Source organism: Corylus avellana, chromosome 5 (genome assembly GCF_965113065.1).
Source record: "Corylus avellana chromosome 5, dhCorAvel1.hap1.2, whole genome shotgun sequence".
Classification (NCBI taxonomy): Eukaryota; Viridiplantae; Streptophyta; class Magnoliopsida; order Fagales; family Betulaceae; genus Corylus; species Corylus avellana.
Window position 1 is genome coordinate 27,346,457 of NC_142494.1, and position 22,045 is coordinate 27,368,501.

Here is a 22,045-nt window from a genome sequence, read left to right on the forward strand (position 1 = left end):
ACTTATGTGGAAATTGTGCATGATGTGTCAAATGTGACAGACGTGACAAGAAAAAAAAGTTAATTCAACAATAAAATGATAGACTTATTTAAAATTTAGGCAAAATCAAATAATTGAATTGTCAAAATTGAAAATCTAAAGACTATATTAAAAATAGACAAAAAAAAAAAAAAAAAAAAAAAACTTAAGGGAAAAAAATGATTTTTCTTTTCTTTTGATTAATTTAACCCAAAAATTAATCTGCCCCTAAAAAAATATATTGATTATAAGAGTTGCCCAATCTAACAAATTTGTAAAGGGCGCCCCTATCACTGTCATTACGTGATGATATTCATAGAACCCCACCAACCCCCCCTCTCTTTCTCTCTCTCTCTCTCCTATTTAATCCCTCTTCAAGAACACATACGGCTTACTACACTACTACTCTACTCCGAAGGAAGACATCTTTCTTTCTTCCTTTCTTCTTCTTCTTCTTCTTCTTCTTTGACAGCTAGGGCCATGGTCATGGAGAAAAGACAGATCTTTGTTTCCATGGTCTTTGTTTTGCTTGTTGGGCTGGTTGGTGCAAATGAAGAAGAAGAAGCCGACAGGATATTGCAACTTCCTGGGCAGCCTCAGGTCTCTTTCCAGCAGTTCTCAGGCTATGTCACTGTTAATCAAGTTGTTGGCAGATCCCTCTTTTACTGGCTTACTGAGGCTGTCCATAATCCCCTATCCAAGCCCTTGGTTGTGTGGCTTAATGGAGGTTACAACATCTCTCTCTCTCTCTCTCTCTCTCTCTCTCAACAAAAACACACGAACATGTATATATATATATATATATATATATCTGCGTGCTTAACACTTAAAATGTGACTGCAATATGCATGCAAGATAAGTAGTTTTGCTTTTGCCATCGGCATGATTAATTTAAAGGTCACTTGTACTATTCTTGAGATGTTTTGGAGAAGAATCAGAAGTAATTGTTTAAAGTCACTGTTTTTTTTTTTTTTTTGGTTGTTTTTTGATAAATTACAAATAGTAAAATAGTATAAAGTCACTGTTATATTGCGTTAAATGATATGCTTAAATGAGTTTAATGAATACACGCCTGGGAAACCACTTACTTTTCATATCGCCGACATGATGATATATAGTTAATGCAGAAAAATCTTTAGGCTTTCCTTTGTTTTTGGTAAATATTTTTGAGCTGGAAAATTACTGCGTGTACTGTTTTTTCTTTTGTCTTTTGGTGGACAAGAAACCCCTTTCAGCGGAAGGAAAAGAAACCCTTTTATTTATTTATTACATGTAGTTTATTAGAACAATTTATATTTACAACATAGGTGCCTTTAATTAAATTCTTACCCAGAAATGAAAAATAAGGAAAGGGCACATCAGTGGCCTACCAATTGCTAGGAATGATGACCTAACTACTCGCTGGACCGTACAGACTCTATTCATGACTCCTACACGACCTAACTTCAATGCTCTAATAGATAGGGTAAAGATAAGCAGAAGAAACCCATTACACAGCACACAAACAAAACAAAAAAAAAAAAGAAAAAGAAAAATGACAACGTACCCTTTCTCTCTCTCTCTCTCTCTCTCTCTCTGTCTCATTGCATGGTCTGATAAGAAGGAATCAATGCCAGAAAGCATCCAAAACAAACCTCATTTATTAAGTCACAACCATTGCAGTTCTGTTAGCCTCTGTCAGCTTGTGTTGGTGCGTGCCATCAATGCATTTGCTGAAATTAGCAGAAGTTGCAGTGTTCTATTGCTTAATGCCCCCCCACCAAACAAAACTAGCCAATACCAGGCCAAGATAATGAGCACATCAAACAGAAAGACGGGAAATTTAAAACATGCACTCGATGGATTTATATCTATTTTCCACTCTACCCAGAAAATAAAATTAATGGGAATTTATGATTAGGTCCTGATGATTGTTATTTGATTTTGTGATTAGGCCCTGGTTGCTCCTCTGTGGCATATGGTGCGTCTGAAGAAATAGGGCCATTTAGAATAAACAGGACAGCCTCGGGGCTGCACCTCAACAAGTTCTCATGGAACACTGTGGCCAACCTCCTGTTCTTGGAAACTCCGGCAGGCGTGGGCTTCTCTTACAGCAACCGGTCGTCGGATCTCTTCGACACTGGTGATCGCCGCACTGGTAGGACCCCCAAAACCTTCGTTTTGCATCATTATTTTCTGACCCTTTGTTGTTTACTAAAGAATGGATGGTTATGATAAATTGGTAGGCCATGTTTGAGAGACTCTAGCAACACTCAATTATGATGAACTTGTGGCCCTATCTCTGATGATTGGTTAAAAATGAACCATTGACTAACTGTAATAGCTTCATTGTGGTTTCAAAATCACCCTATTTCAGATGAGACATGATATGAAGCATGCATAATTGCATGTTGATTGATTTGATACATCTTTGGTCCACGCGTTAGACTTGTAATGGGTTTCTTCTGTTCTAGATAAATTGCATTTTGAGTATTCATTCACACTTTTTTTTGGTATGGCCGTTCTTCTAGAGATTTTTTTTTTTTGGGGGGGGGGGGGGGGGGGGGTAAGAAAAACATTTAAGGAAATCTAGAATGTTTCTTTAATGATTTCACATACCATGATAAACACTGAAATGGTCATTTGGGGATTGTTTGGTAAAACTCTTTAGATTATGCTTTTTGGTTTTGATGTGATCTAAGCTGAAAGTAGTTTAAAATGTTTTGTAACGGTTAGACGAGTCTAATTAGTTTTTGTCTGAGATTCCTAGAAATATTTTTCATAGGAACACATGAAATTTGTAAAATTGAGATAATCAGAACCGATGATTTCTTAATGGAGATCAAGTTCAATTTTGACAAGGGTCAAATCTAATTAATTTGTAGGCCTAAAAAAATATAATCTTAACTATTCATAATATTTTATTGAAAAATTTTCAAAATTCCTCATTCCATCCTTGATCACAATATGAGATGGGAAAATTGTTTTCTTAATTTGGTAATGAAATCCATGCAATTATTTATTAATTAGCTTCGTGTCAATTGGCTGATTTAAATGTTATTGAATGTATAGTAATTAGTATAGTAATCTTATGAGAGGTTATGATTTAGCCAGGGACTCCCTGGAGTTCTTAATAAGATGGTTGGATCGTTTCCCACGCTACAAGCAGAGAGAAGTCTATCTCACCGGAGAGAGCTATGCAGGCCATTATGTTCCTCAGCTGGCTAGAGAAATTATGACCTACAATAAACATTCGAACCACCCAATAAATCTTAAAGGATTTATGGTACGCATACTTTAATCTCTCATCCTAATCTCCATTTTTGCTTGAATTTAGCTTGTTTTCAATATACATTTGTTTTATGTATTTCTTATTTATATATATCCAAGTTATTTTCCCTAGTATATAGGCTGTTATATTTGTTCATTTATGTAGGTTGGCAATGCAGTGACGGACAACTATTATGATAATCTAGGGACAGTGACATATTGGTGGAGCCATGCCATGATTTCCGATAAAACATACCGGCAGCTCATCAACACATGTGATTTCAGGCGACAGAAGGAGTCAGACGAATGTGAGTCATTGTATAGTTATGCCATGGATCAAGAATTTGGTAACATTGATCAATACAATATTTATGCTCCCCCTTGCAACAATTCTGATGGTAGCGCCGCCACCCGCCGGACAATGCGATTGCCTCATCGACCCCATCCGGTATATTATATAACACAAGTGAATGAATGATTATATCATGTTTGAAAGTGCTTATTATTCTCAGATAAGAAAGCTTTTATTTTAATTAATCTGCTTTCCAGATTTTCCAGCGATTTTCCGGCTATGATCCTTGTACAGAAAAGTATGCTGAGATTTACTACAATAGGCCAGATGTGCAGAAAGCACTCCATGCCAACATAACTAAAATTCCTTATAAATGGACTGCTTGCAGGTGAGTCAATAGCACAAGCAGGTTATCATGCTTAATCATCACTACACGGCAAAATTCGATAAGGAAAACACTTACAATTTTCTCCCTTTCTATGTTACATGAATTGTGTTTGATATGATGCAGTGAGGTTTTGAATCGAAATTGGAACGACACAGAAGCATCCATTCTTCCAATTTACAGGGAAATGATAGCTAGTGGTTTGAGAATCTGGGTATTCAGGTTTGCTGCTGCCCCAGCAATTTGATGTCTCATAATATTTATACTTGTGTGTTCATTTTAGATAACTACTTCTCTTTTCTGGGGCTAATGCAGTGGAGATGTCGACTCTGTGGTTCCAGTTACAGCCACTAGATATTCCCTTGCACAGCTGAAATTAGAAACCAAAATTCCATGGTACCCTTGGTATGTTAAGAAGCAGGTAAGTAAAATTAGCCCCTTTCTAGCCTCAAATTTTGTGAGACAAGATCCTTGCTATTGTTATGAGTAATGTTGTCCAAGTATACTGACTGTCATATAATTGAGGTGGCATGATAATACAAGTGCCGATTCAACGACTACTAAACTATATAGTAGTTATATAACAATTTACTGAATAATATCATTGAAACAAATAAGTCAATGCTCGTACTATATGGGTTGTGCTTTTTTGAAGGTGGGAGGGTGGACAGAGGTATATGAAGGGCTAACATTTGCAACAGTGAGAGGAGCAGGCCATGAAGTTCCACTTTTCAAGCCCAGAGTAGCCCTTGAGCTATTCAAGGCATTTCTCAGAGGGCTGCCTCTTTCAAAGTCTTGAAAGAAAAAAAATTGTCTTTCCCATTTGAGTATAACTGTTATTGTTCTAGCTAGACAAAGAAATGTCATTCTTCATTGTTAAGAAACAAGTAGAGAGAGAGAGAGAGAGAGAGATCAGAGCGTTTGATTTATGTAATATAAAAAGCAAATGTAATGGAAGATTTAAGGTTTTGTTTGTAATTATGGTTTTAGATTCTTTGGTGATTATGCATTCATCGACACGAGCTTGAAAACTATTTGTTTATAAAAAAATAAAAGGGTTAAATTCACTTTACTCCTCTAAAGTTGCAAGAGTTTTTCAATTCAAACCCCAATATTTAAAAATTGGCAATGTATCTCCTTAATATTTCAAAAAATTTAAGTTTAGACCTTTTATTACTAATTTTCGTCAAATTGGACGGAAATTTATGATTTTTTTTTTAAAAAAAATTTTGTCTAATTAGACGGAAATTAGTAACGGAAGTTTGAATTAAAATTTTTGAAACATTAAGGAAGTACATTGTCAGTTTTTAAACATTGAGGTTCGAATTGAAAAACTCCTGAAACTTCAGGAGTAAAGTGAATTTAACCCAAAAACAAAAAATGATGATAATATGGACAATTAAAGAAGTATGCACTTACATTTTTAGAAAGTTTCACATATTTTGGAACAAATGATCAAAAAGAAAAACATCTCTTTCTATGGATGAGGCTTTTTAGTTTTTGTTTGAAAAGTGTTCTAATGTGAAAACAATTTTGAGTGGTTTGTGTTTTAGATTGTTTGTTAATGTTTCTGTTTTGAATAAAATATAGAAGTAAAAAGCTTTAACAAACAAAAATACTTTCATATTCCTCTACTCTAGAATTTAACTTGCGAGTATAAAATTAAAATTGAATGTTGAGAATACGAAAATTGTACTCTTTGTATTGGACATTTATTGGCAATAAAAATACTGAAATTTCACCATATCATCCATCACTATTTGTATGTGGATAAACTATGATGATAATAAGGAGATCAATTAACTTGATGGGACTTCACTTATTCTTGCTTATATTGGTAAAATTTTTTAATTTTTTAAGATTAATTATATTGTGCCCCCTAATGTATACTACACATTTGTACTTACATCCTTAAACTATATGACTCAGTGGCATTCGCTCACCTAAACTATCACTTTGTTATGAGTAAGTCTTAGATTCAAAACTAGACGTTAAATGTGGATGAGAATGCATCTGGTGCTTGGCATGTGACACTTGCCCATTTACCTTTTTGAAATTTCCCTATTTTGGTCTTGTCAAAAGAAAAAAATTATCCACACTTAGTTGTTTGATGTTAAAAAAAAAAAAAAAAACCGTTGAGCATTTGGCTCGGGATTTGGTTGACTAGAGGAACCAGCGTAAATCTCTTGCATGCTCCTAGATTGTGTGTTCGTCATGAGTTCTTTTGTCTTAAAGGACAACAATTTAGTCAAACGGTTATCATTCTCACAAACAACACTAACTGTTGATACAGTGACCACTTACATTGAACACCGATGAAGTAGACCTACAAAAATAATAAAGGTTAGAGTGGCAGGCTAGGAGTTATGAGAGAAGAACCACTTTCGGTGGTTAAGTTAACAAATGTAAAATTGAGCATGTATGAGTACAAGATGTAGACGAAGAGAGTTAAGAATAATTGTACCCATGATGTGGATTTCAAAACCTTTATAGAGTTCTTCCTATCTTTGTTTTGTAACTGGACTTAGTAAGGCAAGTGTCGAAGGTAAAGCGACCAATATGAAATGCGGCATATTCTCATAACTTGATTCTATTTGGGAGATGCCTCCAATGACTCATTTTTTCTTATTGGGTTGATTCTAAATAGGTAAGGTAGTAAATCGTCAAATATTACTTCTTATAGGGTCGCGATCATTTAAGGGTATAAGCTTGGAGATCGAGGAAGGAATCAAGTGCATTCCGTCTATAAAAATCATTATTTCAACTATAAATGAATTTACTATTGAATTTGTATGAGATTCACATGAATAATATACAAATTTTTTTAAAAATAGTATACAAATTTCGTATTGAGTCAAAATTGTTGAAATAATCTGAATGGGATTAGAGTCAAATGCTCTAAAATTTTAACTGAGATAGAAAAAAAAAGGGTTAAATATTAAATTAGTCCCTAGGGTTTCACAACTTTATTTTTTCCCCCCTGGGTTTTCATTTTTATCACAGGAGGTCCCTGTGGTTTTGATAAGTGACCAAATTAGTCCATCCGTTAGTTGACCGTTAGTTGACCGTTAAACTGGACACGTGGACCAATCAGACGTCGACACGTGGCACATATATTAATTTTTTTTTAAATTAAAATAAATGTTTTTTTTTAAAAAAAATATATTAAAAAAAATATATTAAAAAAAAAAAAAAAAAAAAGAAAAATCGGAAAAAACTGGGGGTGGCCGAGCCACCCCCTTGGCAATTTGGGGGTGGCTCGGCCACCCCCTTTGGCCATGGGGGTGGCCAGGCCACCCCCATCTGGCCGGATGGGGGTGGCCGAGCCACCCCCTGGGCACCAAGGGGTGGCTCGGCCACCCCCATCCGGCCAGATGGGGGTGGCCTGGCCACCCCCATGGCCAAAGGGGGTGGCCGAGCCACCCCCAAATTGCCAAGGGGGTGGCTCGGCCACCCCCAGTTTTTTCCGATTTTTCTTTTTTTTTTTTTTTTTTTTTTTTTAAATATATTTTTTTTAATTTTTTTTTAAAAAAAAACATTTATTTTAATTAAAAAAAAAAATTAATATATGTGCCACGTGTCGACGTCTGATTGGTCCACGTGTCCATTTTAACGGTCAACTAACGGTCAACTAACGGATGGACTAATTTAGTCACTTATCAAAACCACAGGGACCTCCTGTGATAAAAATGAAAACCCAGGGGGGAAAAAATAAAGTTGTGAAACCCTAGGGACTAATTTAGTATTTAACCCAAAAAAAAATATGGGAAACTTCAGAAAGTCCCCTTGAACTTCCAGCCGTTTTGACATACTCCCATGAATTTTCAAAACTTTCACTTAGGCCTCCTGAACTTTGATTTTCTCTCACTTTGGACCCTTTTAACTTTTTATACCAATTTTACCCTCAACCAAAACTACGTCGTTTTGGACTTCAAAACTACACCGTTTTGAGCTTCAAAACTACATCACCACCCAACCCAAAACTACGTCATTTTGAGCATAATATTAAAAAAAATAAAAATAAAAAATAAAAAAATACATAAATAAATAAATAAATAAAAAACGAAATCAGGAAGCCACCCCCTTAGCCAAAATGGGGTGGCTCACTGGGGTTGGCCGGACCCCCTTGGCCATGGGGGGGCCACCCCCAAAAGGCCAAAAAAAAAAAAAAAAAAAAAAAAAAAGGGGGGGGGGGGGGGGGCGGGGAGCGCCCAGATCGGCCAGGGGGTGGCTCGATTCGTTTTTATTTTATTTTATTTATTTATTTATTTTGCTTTTATTTATAAAAAAGAAAAAAAAATTAATGCCTAAAACGACGTCGTTTTGGGCTGGGTAGGTATTGTAGTTTTAGGACACAAAAAGGACATAGTTTTGGAAGGGTAAAATGGGTATAAAAAGTCAAATTATTTGACTTTAATGTTAAAATTGTCCAAAGTGAGAGAAAACCAAAGTTCAAGGAGCTTAAGTGAGAGTTTTGAAAATTCATGGGGAAGTATATCAAAATGGCTGAAAGTTCATGGAGACTTTCTGAAGTTTAAAAAAAAAAAAAAAAAAAAAAAGTGATTAATATAATAATTCAGTGATGGATAATGATATGAGATATTTTGGATCGTTTTTAATCAAAAAGGCAGAGAGTTGGTAATATTAATGGTCACACATGGCAGGCTATTATTGTTGGTTAGTTTTCTTCTGTCCTTCCGCGTAATCTGCGGAGGTCAAATCAACGAAGCTTAATGCAAAATAATGCAAAGTAAAAGAAATTACCATAGTGTTGATCCGACGTTGGACTAGAACAGTTCAGAGATTGAGGCCCAAAGCCAAAACCCTCTCGCCTAACTAAAATATCTTCCCGGGATCCAAGAAAGTACCATTTCTACAGCTCTCCGTACATTCATCTTGACTTCTTTACCATGGCCTATAGATCTTGCTATTCTGTTTGTGTCCAGAGTCTTAGAACCCCATTTTGTTAAAGCATCCATCGTTGTCTGTACGACGCTGGTAATGTTGTGATTTTTGAGCTTCTGGGTCTCTTTGATTTGGTGTTCTTGCTGCGTCACAAGCTGCCAAAGTTTGAGATTCAAGGAGGTAGGCTTTATTGATATCACTGCTTTCGATTCAAACATGGGTTGCTGTCTTGTTTGTATCTAATTATTCATAGTACTTAGCTATTGATGTCCAAGCTCTGAAAATATTCCTTTACCTTCATCTGGTTTCAATGTCCTTTTGGTGATTATTGTCAGGATTCCTCTATTTGTATGTGCTTGATTTCACTAGTTGTCGTTTTATTGCATACAAATGCGTGAATTTTAAGTTGAATTAGTTTTGTTTTAAGTTTTAAATCAAAAGGGTAGCGTTTGATCTTTTCTGGTATTTGGGAATTCAGTTGCGGTCTTTGAGGAAATCTGAAGGAGTAAGAAGGGTTGTTGTTTAATTTAAAGAGGTTTTAGTCGGCCTTAAGATTCTGTTGGCGTCTGCTTCTTGTTGGCCATGGGGGATTATGAGTCGATGATTCCGGAGTTAAAAGGAGAAGAAAACTTAATTGCTGCGGCGAAACACATTGTTAAAGCTTTGGGGTCAAATAAGAACCTTACAGTTGATGCAAGGAAAATTTTGGCAGAACTTGGCACTCAATTGTCCACCATGACTGCAGTCAAGGAAACAAAGGATGATGGGACTAGCGAGATGGAGGATCAGCTTCATGCTGTTGAGGAAAAGATAATGAGATGGGAGGAAGATCAGTCTATGATATGGGATTCAGGACAAGAAGAAGCCTCTGAGTACCTGATTGCGGCAGGTGAAGCCCAAAAGTTGACTGAAAGGTTGGAGAGTCTGTGTCTGAATAAAGATGATGATGAATATATTCTGTTACAAAGGGCTCACAATATTCTTCAGAAGGCAATGGAAAGGCTTGAGGAAGAGTTCAGGCACATGCTTGTTGAGAACAGGCAACCATTTGAGCCAGAGCACGTGTCGTTTAGATCGAATGAAGAGGATGTTGTGGATGAGGTCTCAATTATCTCTTTTGGGGATGAGTCAGTTGAGGACTCGCTCCAGAGAGACAGAGACAGTGTCAGCAGGGCATCAGAGGAATATATCATTGATTTGATCCAACCGGATGTAATTCCTGACCTTAGATGCATTACGAACTTGATGTTCAATTCAAATTATGATAAGGAATGTTACCAGGCGTATACCAGCGTCCGAAAGGATGCCTTGGATGAGTGCCTCTTCATCCTTGAAATGGAGAAACTAAGCATTGAAGATGTGCTGAAGATGGAGTGGGTTAGCTTGAATTCCAAGATCAAGCGATGGGTTCGAACAATGAAGATATTTGTGCGGGTCTATCTTGCTAGCGAGAAATGGCTCAGTGATCAAATTTTTGGGGAGCTTGGACCAATTAATCTAGTTTGTTTTGTTGAGGCATCTAAGGCTTCAATGTTTCAGCTTCTGAATTTTGCTGAAGCCATGTCTATAGGACCTCACCAACCAGAGAAGTTGTCTCGCATTCTTGACATGTATGAGGTGCTAGCAGATCTTCTTCCAGATATAGATACTTTATACTCGGATGAAGCTGGTTCTTCAGTTCGAAAGGAGTGTCATGAGGTTCTAAGGAGATTAGGTGATTCTGCTAGGGCAACGTTTCTCGAATTTAAGAAAGCCATTGCATCAAACGCATCAACAAACCCTTTTGCAGGAGGCGGAATCCACCCTCTGACCAGATATGTCATGAATTACATCAAGATTCTAACTGACTACAGTGAGACCCTTAATTTGCTCCTCAAGGACCATGATGAAGAGTATCCCAGTTTGTTGTCACCTGACATGAGTCCAACAGCAGAAGAGGAGAGCAAAAGTGGAAGTTCTTTACGCGGGATTTCCCCAATGTCTTCCCACCTGCTATCGATTGCTTCAATTCTGGAAAGCAGCCTTGATGATAAATCCAAGCTCTACAAGGATCCTTCGCTGCAGCACTTCTTCTTGATGAACAATATTTATTACATGGCTCAAAAGGTCAAGGGGTCTGAGCTACGGGATATATTTGGGGATGAATGGATTAGAAAGCACAACTGGAAATTCCAACAGCACGCAATGAATTACGAGCGAGCTAGTTGGAGTTCAATCCTCTCGTTGCTTAAAGACGAGCGGATTCAAAATCCCGGTTCAAATTCTATCTCAAAAACTCTTCTTAAGGAAAGGATACGGAGCTTTTACCTTGCATTTGAGGAAATTTACAAGGCTCAAACGGCATGGCTTATCCCAGATCTCCAGCTTCGAGAAGATCTACGAATCTCAACATCCCTCAAGGTGATTCAAGCTTATAGGACATTCGTGGGAAGATTTGGCAATCACGTAAGTGACAAGCATATTAAGTACAGTGCAGATGATCTAGAGAGTTATCTTTTGGATCTCTTCGAGGGATCTCCAAAATCATTACAAAATAGCCATAGGAGGTGATTCAAGCAAAGTTTGAGTTTCATTCTAGCCCTACCCCACCATGAGTTCCACTGTTTCCAGTATATGTAAAATCTAGTTTGACTGAAAATTTGATTATTGTAAGCTCTTTGTTGCTTTGTTCATTACAGAATTGCTTGCTATTGGAGGTGACAAAATGAAAGTTGAGTTTCATTCTAGTCCCTCCATGAGTTTCCCCTCTTTCCAGCATATGTAATCTACTCTTGATTGAAAAATGTTATATGATAATTAAGCAAGTTGAGTTTCATCCTAGCCCCTCCTTGACTTCCACTCTTTTCCATTATACTGTAAAGACCAACAATTGTCTGCGATTAATGGCAGACACAAACCTTGATGGAGCATCTGGTAAAGTAACTTTAATGTTGCACATGGTGCGGTTGATAGATTTGGAAATTGCAATAGAAAAAAGTTGAAGTGATTTTGGAGCATGAATGGTGAATATTGGCATTTATGGTCAAACAGGATTTGTTGGTCCATCACTCTCGTGTGATAAAAGTAACGAGAGGGATAGTGGGCCCATTGCTTCCACTCTTTTCCATTATATATTTGGTGTAAATGTCATCAATTTGCAGTGGGATATTTTATAGAGACACTGGATTTGGAGCTAAAGCCGTTTATGTGGCCGAGAACGAGATCCCCTTGAACGAAGACCTTGAAAAGTCCAAGTCAGCTTTTAAACGTTTTTCTTTGTTTTTTACTTTTTGCCATTGGGTGCTACAAAAAAAGTCAGGTTGAATATATTTGCTAGTGATTTTTGAGGGCTTGTCGAGGGGTTGTGCAGGTGCAGCAACAAGGAAGATTAAGGAGCTGCAGGTGGGTCTATGTGATAACGCGAGCATGACACGAGAAATCCGTAAGCATTCTTGAATTCTACATTTACACCATGTGACGTAGCTGATAGAGATGAAAGATAACCAACAAGAGCGTCTACGTCTCTTAAAGGAAAGGAACACGAAACACAGATTGTAAAAGACAAATTCTTCCAATTGATTCAAACTCACCGATTATTATGAGAAATGATAGACTTGCAAAATATTTTACCAAAAAAAAAAAAAAAAAAAATCGTACCAAGTGATGTATCACAAACATGATTAAGAAGGAGATTAATCCAATGAGGGTTTCAAACGAGTGGTTTTATTTCCTCAATTGAAGAGAACAAGGGGGCTGGAGATTTGGGGGCACCGATGAAAACTACTTTCGTTCTCCAACCAAAAAAAAAAAAAAAAAAAAAAAATTACAGCAGGTGAGCTGATCATTAATTGAAAACTATTCCTATTAACACAGGAAGACTCTTAATGTACACCTATACTCAATTATGACAAAATATTCCCCTGGTCTTCCCATTGCCAGACCAGCCGTAAAAATACCATCCTTGCACCAAGCAGCCCCACCCCTGCAACCTAACGTCCTTGCACCAATACCTTCAGACTACCCGGCCACGCTGGAAAGGCTAAACCATACTCTGCATGCACTTCAAATAATTGGCATACCGGCCTAGCATGTCATTCTTTGCATTGCCAACAGTCAGTCAATTTACACGACCTATAAATTTATAAAGCCCAGAAGGGCTTTCGAGCTGCTGCTACTGCACTGGATTTGCCACTAACGGATTCTTCGTAATTTTCCTCGGGATCATCATCCTCCTCCCCATATTCCATCAGCTTGACCAAAGTATCTGAAAAAACTAATAGTTGCAGCGACAATTTAAACAAGACATAAAAGAAATATGCTCCCGCCTCTAATATAAGAAACAAAAATCCCATCAACATTATAGAATTCTTCAACAAAGCAAAGCAGATTAAGTTTCTATCCTTACCCGGAACAGTGTCAGGCTTTGTTTTCTTCGGAATATTGTTCTTGTCATGCCCTGTATCAGCAAACATTGACGTTGTAAATTTTGGCGGAGGTGGTGCTGGAGGCATGGTTCTTGGCAGGGGTGGTGCCATTCCGTTGGATGACAACTGGACCAACTTCTTTGGGGCTGGCATAGTCGATACATTTCTCAAATCCAAATCAGCCGAGGCCTCAGCTGGCTTCAAAAATTCTGAACCCTGCAGTGAGTTAGAGAAAGACAATCCAAACCTAATTTTTCAGTAACAAAATATAAGTTATATAGGACACTCAAATAAATCACAGAGAATTCAAGTCGGATTAAAAAATTCAGAACTATAACACAAAACTTTCAAAATTAAAAAACATATACAGAGGAAGAAGGTAGGGAGCAATTGGGAAGAAAAGAACAGGGCACTGGCAGGCACATAACTCAACTTGATTTGATATCTTTGAATGAGTGTTAGTGCTTAGGTTTCTAGATGATCCGGGCAAAAATGTAAGCCCTAGTGTTCACATAGAGTTTTGTCAAGTACAGATATCAATGTCAGGATTTGTGCAAGTTGGTACATAGAAATAACCACACTTCCAAATCTTAGGTTTGAAACAGATGGTTATCACTATAAAGGTAGACAACATATAAACACTGGTGCCAAAGGGTTTAACTGTAATTTAACATGCATTGAGTATCATCTTCTCCTTTGGGTGCTTGTCCACCAGCACAGACAGCCAATTTCTTCCTAGTGAAGAGGTATAGCCATCGATACAAACATTAACTTCGATATATTTTGTTTTCTGGAAACATGACTTCCTGTCCTGTCCCAGGAACCTGACTCAAAAAGAGAGAGAAAATAGGTATAACATACATCACTTTCTCAACCCTAGCTAGGGCTTTGAAAGGGGTCATCCCAAGACTTTACGTGCCAATGTTCATGACCAGAAATCTCCAATCAAATTAACCCAAGAGTCTTTTCATGACAGATTTTTCTATTTTCTCAAAATCAAATTTGGTTCTTGCGAGGGGTTGTGCCTCACAAAACCACAGCACAATGACATTATAAGTCAAAGTACAAACCAAAACAAATGCTTGCCATTCAGTTTGACCACTGGTTAGCGTGAAATGCATGATAGAACAGAAGGGGTCCTAGTGAAGTACTTGATCAAGTCAGTTTTTAAACTGATTCATGAATAGAAAATCTGCTCTGCAGCCACTAAATTTCAATGACAATTAAAATCAAAGCTCGCTTTGGTGGTGGGAGAACCTCTTCTCAAATAGTAGTTTAGCTGTCCATTTTGGTGGTGGCCACCCATTGAGGAAGCAAACATTGGACTCATTGCAGGAAAAGTATAAGATTTGTATAACACAATTCAGCACAAAGATGCAAGATAAAACCAATCAGCATAAAATCTAGAATTGGCTTTTGATCAAAAGCTCTGTAGCCATTTGTGCCCCAGCCATGGCACCTCCACAACTGAAAACCCTGTGAAACATACAAACCAACGACCCAATAGAGAGGTCCAGTATCGGCCTGTTAGCTTCATAGAAGGTCAGAGAAAATACCTGGAATATTAAGCACTAAAAGTCAGCACAAGATACCACCATATATCAATCAGAATGTATATAAACACATACATCAATGAAAGAATTGTAAAAAAAGGTACTCCAGAACCAAGCTGCAAAGATTTTTTTAAAAAAAATTATCAAAAAAAGTGAGGATTTGATGAAGGAGTATATAACTCAGGAAGGTTGGATATGATTCACATAAATATAAAAACTCGCTTGAATGTTCCTCTCAAGACTATAGTTGGTTTACAAGGCACACAAACCCCTACACCAAATAAGCACCAATAGAGCTGGCAAAAGAAGCAAGCAACCGAAAACTTATCACCCTTTGCTCCTTTGAAATTAATCAGATACGAACCTAACAAACTCAACCAAAAATCAGGCTGACATTGCTGTAATAGGCCCTGTTATAATAATATATTATACAAAAATGACGCATAAATGCATGAACATGCACACAAACCCACCCCCAAACAAAAAAAAAAAAAATCAAAATACATGCACACACAAAATACCCAGTCACAACTGTCAGCAACCCATGTAATCCACCATAACTTAGTCCACCATTTATGGTTTAATGAAAACAGAACTTGGTTTAGGAGAGCTAGAGTAAGCATGAACCTCACTCAAGACCAACAAGCAGCAAACAGAGGGGTTCAAAAAAGAGGAAATATTCAGAACAGTTTATTTCAATCCTTAGCATACACACAACTGAGGCTAAAGAAGGCCTGGTTTCAGTATCTTGTGCCCAGAGGTAGTGCATGCCAGCAAGTAATACATCCTTAACTGGGGGCAAGAATAGATGGACTAGAAAGATGAGTTTGTCCAACACACTGTAATAGTGCAATATTCCATCCAAGCAAAGGGCTAAAATGACTGAAAAGATACTCCTAATTGGACATAATGTTCCTAAAACTAATCCTAGTTTTACTACCTCTCATCATTCCTGCCAACATTGTATATCAGAGCTAATCAATAATATATATCTGGATTACCTGTCTTCACTATTCTGGTTCGACACTTTTAAAGCAAGAAGCCATACCCGAAAAAATATTAGCAGGGAGATTGCGCTGCTACCTGAATAAGTTTTGCAGGACCCTTTGACCCAGCTGGTAGTTCCTGAAACTTCCGCCTCTGTGGATGCCGTTTCTCCTTCTCAGAATCAGATCTAAAACCCGGCTTTGATTCTTTGTTTGGTATTGATGTTGTAGGAGCAATTGTAGAAGTGACCGGAGAAGGTGACTGCCTAAGGGCCAGAGCAACTTGTTGCAATGGTGTGGCTTGAGGATATATCCCACCATATCCGATATAGCTTGTTCCACCAGATAATAAATGCTGGGAATAGCCAATCACATTTCCTTGAGACACCCCAGAATTTAAATATCCACCAGATTGAGATACTGTCCCTTGAGAAAAGACAGGAGGGAGCCCTGGGGCTCTAATGGAGGAAACATGGGGAGCTGGCGCAGAGCCCACACTTGCAGATGTCAAACCAGCAGCAGAACTTGCATTTACTGTCAGTTCATTCCCAGAACTCTGAACTCCAGCCAATAACTGCTGAGGGGGAGGAACAGCACTGTAAACCAGCTGTGGAGGTGGAAGCGGAACAGCACTATAAACCTTACATGATGAAACCCTAAAGAGTTGGAACCACAGGTTATTTTCCAATAGAAATAACAAACTTCAGTGCAAAACAAAATGACATCATCATGATCTGCAATTGTTTGAAAGAAACAAATATTCATGTTTGAAAGAACCAAATATTCATGTAAAGAGCACAAACAAAATGCAATGCTGGCTTCTTTAAATTAACACAAAAAGAAAAGATCTAAAACAACAGAGCATGTGAAATGAAAGGTTTTAGTAACAAACAGTATATTGAAGTCTCTATACCACAAAAATAAAATATAACAATGGTTTCCATTGTGAAAGAGATTAATATTTTACAGCAGAGAAGCTAATAATAAAGAAAAAGCAGGAACCACATTACCCCAAAGTGAAACCCATGCACTGCACAGAATAATTTACACCCACATTAATTTCAAAAGCAATTACCTAGAAGCACAACACTCTACACTGATTGTATCCAACAAATTTTCAGCCAGACTCTTAGCATCTTCGAGACTTTTTGGATTATTGCTTGACAATAATAAATGCAGTGGTTGCTGTCCTTCTGCAAGTTTTATGGAAGAGTTAGATAATAAAAAATACCATAAAAGGATCATATCACATACAACAATGACGTACCTTCTCCATGTAAGCTTTCAATTTCTCCTGAACCACATCCTCTTAGTGAGACAGTAACTCCTGTTTCATTCATAATGTGATTTATATACTGGTCCTGCATGTACAAAACCGAACCACCAGCAACACAAAAAAAAAATCTCTCCCAATTGTATGGAGATGTCAGAGAAAGCTTCAAACATTAGAATCCCTCATCATCATATTGTAATATAAACTTCAAAAAAAATAAACGAATAGCACAACTTTTATCAGAAAATGGTGACATGTATTAGGAACACCAAAGTAGTATATAAAGGTACCTTAAAAGAATAAATTGAAGCAGAACACAAAATGCATGTGTTTATTTATCTATCTCTTGACTCAAAATGGGAGCAGGTTTGATTTGAAAAATGATCTTAGAGTTTCTAGCGTTGGGCCAGGAGGGTCCTCTTAAAGCCTTTTTTTCTTCTTCTCATCAAAGTTATTTCATAAAACTTGCCATGGTAAGGAAGAAGGAGGGGAGCAAGCATACTTGGAGGTACCCCACATTAATATAAAGTCATGAAACTAATCCTTAAAACCAATTCTCTATAAAGAAATGTAGCAGAGATGAAACTCACTTGCTCTATTCACACAAAGAGACACTCAACAGAGGAACACAGACAGAAAAAGAAAATGCAGACCCAACACAACAATAAAAACATTTAAGCTGTAGAAGTGTGCAGCCAGCCTTGAGCTATCAGAAAATAGAAGGGAGGGGAGAAGGGAAAGAAATGAAAACTTACATTTGGTCCACGTATACGAGCAGCAATGTTCAATGATGGATCTGGGTCAAAGCCCAAAAACACACACATGCTCGGTGCCTGAGTAACCCAATTCAATTAAGGAATCCATATGTTGTGCTAGTACTCATTAAGCTATGACAGACAAAAAGATGGCAATGTAATGCATGCCTACCTTCACTCCATTGCTTAAAGCTGCATGAAAAGTGGAAGAAGCTGGCTGTAAATTCTGACCTTGTTTCAACATTTCTTCAACCATAGCAGCTGCACGATCAACTGCTAGTATCCGTTCAGCTGTATCTTTCAACTGCAGAGGCAATATTATTAGAATTAAACCAAAAGCATTTATAAATAGCCCAGCAGCATTTAGAATTAAGTGGTGATCTCTATCCATACAGCTCATAAGCCAAGGTTTATACAAAAGGAGACATTACTTAACCTTGAGTCGCAAGCAAATAACCCATATGACCAATGTTCTTATGTTTTTTCAGTTTCTTTTTATTAAGTGATATGGTTCTTCTTCTTCTTTTTTTTTTTTCTTTTTTAAGATTGTATTCTTCTTTTAAAATTTGAACTTGCCATATTTATTTATTGAACCACCAAAAGTTCAATTCTGTATCTATCTATGCACGTTATGTCAATCATATTCAAACAGATAAAATACTTAAACAGAACATATTTCCAACTATTTTACCTAATTGCAAAGCAATAAATATTACTTACATGAGCCCCTGCAGAGATGTGAAGATATAAAGGCTTTTCCCCATCAGATGGAGCATTTGGCAGACGGTACTTACCCCTGAAACAGAAAATTCAGATTATCCAATATATCTATGAAAAAAATAAAAATAAAAAGGCTCTCATAACTGCCTTTGAAGACCAACAAACCTGGTTATAACCACAGCACCCGTGCACTTTTGGATCTGCAAGTAAAGTAAGTTGATCAATCTCATAGAAAAATAAACAGAGAAGAAAAGATGAGTGTTCAACTCAATTGAAATAATAATAGACATATTATCCAATCATGCAAACTTGAAAAGTCAGATTCACCTCCTCCTGTGTCTGGCGTTTTGTGAGCTTGTAACGAATAGAAGACTCGGCATCATTTATGACAATTTCTCGTGCTATTAACTCATCTTGGATCTTTGGCTAAATTAATTTGTAGAAACCAAAGGAGAAATGAAAAACAGACGAACATTACAAATAAAAAAAACAGATAAATGAGAGAGAAAAATGAAAGCAAGAAAATATATACATATAAAGCTTCAGCCAACTAAATATGATGACAAAACAGTGGCAGCATACAGAACAATAATTTGTATTTTATATAGCCAATTAATAAATTGTATGCCCCTTAAACCATCATATTGCATTTTCTTTGCGTGCAAACTGTGTATACACAGCAGTCTTCAAACAACTCCAATACTATATTTATACCTGCAGAAATGAAACTCAAAAAGTATGGTCCCGCAACAAAAGCAAACATTTTTGTTGCAGCACGGTCACGGTGGACTGGAATACATCTGAAACTTGGGGAGTAAGTTGCATACCAAAAATAAAATCCAAAATATTCAAACTACACACAGAAACATTCGAACTAAAAGAAAAAATGGAAAATAGAAGGAAAAAAAGGACAGACATTTTATGGCCTCCAAGTCTTGCCGCATGCACTGACACATAATTCTGTCATTTCCTACGTGTTGCACATAATCTTATATTTCATGGCTAAACCAGAGCAACTTGAATTAAAAAAATAATCATCCTAATATTACCAAAAAGTAATAATTTCCAAATGTTCCTGTGAAAATAATCAATGTTATTCCTTGCCTAACCAAAATTAAGTCTATGCATTTGCTATACTTCCTTCCATTAAAGCGTATATATACATTTCAACACAAATGAATTGGCCCAACACAACCTACTTGTTTAAAATTTGAAAAAATAATTATATGTACAAACAAATAATTGTTCCCAGATACAGCACGGATGAAGCTAGAATACAAATCCAATTCTAAAGTAAATGTGACAAATAATGCAGCGAAGTTCAAGCAACATAGATATGGTTTTCATGATCACATATGAATATAACCCCAGATATGGCTTACTTTTGGAACCACGGTGGTAGTGTGTTGCTGCATTGAAGATGCCTGAAACACCTGTGGTATGGCTGCGCCTCCTAGTGAATTCATTAAAAGTGTGCTGGACACTGGAGCCACACCAGGAAGTGCAATCCCACCAAGGGGTGCCATGTTGCCCGGTAGGAGGACCCCTGGCACTTCTGCACTAGTTGAAACCAAGGACTCTGCAGGTTGATCCCACTTTCTCTTCTTTCTGCAACAAGCAATAAAAGTTAAACCATCTCAACATATCGCAGCACTTACCAGAATTTCATTGCCTAAAATTAGTGGATAAATACGTATACTGATCCCACTCAATGGCATGGAAATTGCCTTCTCCTCTAAAAATCTAACCAAACCCACATGATAACTTAACCTATTGTATACATTCACGTCTAAAACATTTTAAAGGGATAGAATTTATGTGCATTTTTAGGCGCCTGCGTTTTCAATGGCAAAACAATTTGAAAAGTACAGAGCAAGTATATCATGTGAATTTGCAACTTTTGATTCGACAGCTTGCCCTTTTCTCTATTGCAGAATTAAATGAAAAAGAAAGCTCATATTTTCAAAAGTTATTAGTTTGCCTCAATCAAAAAATAAACCTCGTAAATGAAATTAGAATAACACTTGTCATTGCAAACCCAGGGTTAAGGAAGAGAAAGTTGTAGAACCATCTCACACAAAGCGATTCGGACAACTTGAAGATTATCACAAATCCAATACAATCCAGCAGAAATATTCCACCAAATCCAACAACGAAACCCCCAAAACACCGATTTCACCAAAGCCATCTACCCAAAATCCCAATAACATTAAACAAACAAAAAGGATCGAATCTTGTATAATTTTGAAAGCGTACCGACCTTTTCCGTGTTTGTGAGGCATCCTCGGAAGAAACCTTAGCGCCACTGTCCTCAATCATGTTGTTAATATTGCTTCGGTGCTGTTGATTGAGGAAAATTGCATGAAAATTTTAGCGATAAAGAAGATTTGGAGGGGTTTTTTCCTTTTTGCGGGAACCGGTGAATTGGTAATTGAAACAACGTGTTGAGCTCTGTCGCAGCGCAGATCGATGTCGTGTGGGGAGAAGAATGAATGCGGCATATGGAGGGCCAATAGCTTACCGCCTCGTGGAGGGTGTCACGTGAGATTTAGTCAGATGCATGCTTTATTTATTTAAATCCAGATAATGCATTTTTAATACTCATCTAAAGAAATGTCACGCTTATAAAATATTTAAGAGTAACTTCACTTTAAACCTCTAAATTATCACCTAATTTGAGAGAGTAACGTTAGGTATTATTTTTTTATCTTCTCAAAATTCTCTTAAAGCACCTCTAAATTATCACGTAATTTGAGAGAGTAATGCTAGGTATTATTTTTTTATCTTCTCAAAATTCTCTTAAAGCTGATGTGGCTTTTAAAATCACCATTAAATTTTAGATGAATCATACTTAAATTTTGATACAATTGTAATTTTAGAAGCAACATCAACTTTAAAATGATTTTAGAAGGATAAAAAAATGCTACTTAGCGTTACTCATAGCTCCTTAAACTTTAAAACCTTTCAATTTGGACATCTGAACTTTTAATTGCAGTTAATTTAAATCCCTCCGTCAGATTTAGCAGTTACTCATAAAAAGACCAAAATATCCCCTTTTTTTTAACTTTATTTATTTTTTTATTTGGAATTAATGGGTAAATTTAGAATTTTATAAAAAAAAAAAAGCAAGGGTATAAACATCATTGTTTCACTTTTAACCTTTAAAATCTAACGGAGCTGTTCAAATTAATTGCAATTGAAAGTTCAGGGATCCAAATTAAAAGGTTTTGAAGTTTGAAAAAAACTTCTAAAATCATTTGATAATTCGGGAGTTTAAAATGAAGTTATCCTAAATATTTATTTTTAAAAAAAACCTCTTACAAAGTGATGATGTGGTAGAGTATAATTATTAAAAAAAAAATGATGAATTTAAGTTTTGGAAAATTTAATCATATTGCATTAAAGCTTTTTAAAAAAATTATAAGCCTAACATTTGTCAATTGTCACCCATTTAGCGTAGATATTTTCTAGACCTTTTCTTTTCTTTTTTCCTAAGCATTTTTAAG

At 36.7% G+C, this 22,045-nt stretch overlaps 3 protein-coding genes across 5 annotated transcripts; 2 read left to right on the forward strand and 1 right to left on the reverse strand.

Annotated features, from left to right (window-relative positions):
- Nucleotides 1-407: 407 nt before the first annotated feature.
- Nucleotides 408-4,943, forward strand: SCPL25 (serine carboxypeptidase-like 25). Its single transcript, XM_059593899.2, has 8 exons — nt 408-745; nt 1,952-2,155; nt 3,108-3,283; nt 3,434-3,715; nt 3,817-3,947; nt 4,071-4,166; nt 4,260-4,365; nt 4,600-4,943. The coding sequence occupies exons 1-8, from the start codon at nt 499-501 to the stop codon at nt 4,741-4,743; spliced, it is 1,386 nt and encodes a 461-aa protein (XP_059449882.2). The 5' UTR covers nt 408-498; the 3' UTR covers nt 4,744-4,943.
- A 3,742-nt stretch (nt 4,944-8,685) lies between these two features.
- On the forward strand, nt 8,686-11,669 carry EXO70E1 (exocyst subunit exo70 family protein E1). The gene is made up of 2 exons (XM_059594310.2): nt 8,686-9,029; nt 9,328-11,669. Exon 2 carries the CDS (start codon nt 9,432-9,434, stop codon nt 11,397-11,399), a length of 1,968 nt encoding a protein of 655 aa, XP_059450293.2. The 5' UTR covers nt 8,686-9,029; nt 9,328-9,431; the 3' UTR covers nt 11,400-11,669.
- An 864-nt stretch (nt 11,670-12,533) lies between these two features.
- Nucleotides 12,534-21,013, reverse strand: RIK (RS2-interacting KH protein). 3 transcript variants are annotated; one of them, XM_059594312.2, is made up of 12 exons: nt 20,800-21,010; nt 19,922-20,147; nt 18,867-18,965; nt 18,705-18,739; nt 18,540-18,615; nt 17,992-18,123; nt 17,820-17,897; nt 17,059-17,152; nt 16,867-16,984; nt 15,889-16,447; nt 13,234-13,468; nt 12,534-13,092 (listed from the first exon to the last, which is right to left on the reverse strand). In XM_059594312.2, the coding sequence occupies exons 1-12, from the start codon at nt 20,856-20,858 to the stop codon at nt 12,968-12,970; spliced, it is 1,836 nt and encodes a 611-aa protein (XP_059450295.1). In that variant the 5' UTR covers nt 20,859-21,010; the 3' UTR covers nt 12,534-12,967. The 3 variants fall into 3 exon arrangements, with proteins under 3 accessions (XP_059450295.1, XP_059450294.1, XP_059450296.1); XM_059594311.2 differs by having other exon boundaries at nt 12,534-13,101; nt 20,800-21,009; XM_059594313.2 differs by lacking the exons at nt 12,534-13,092; nt 13,234-13,468 and adding an exon at nt 13,575-14,808 and having other exon boundaries at nt 20,800-21,013.
- Nucleotides 21,014-22,045: the final 1,032 nt, after the last annotated feature.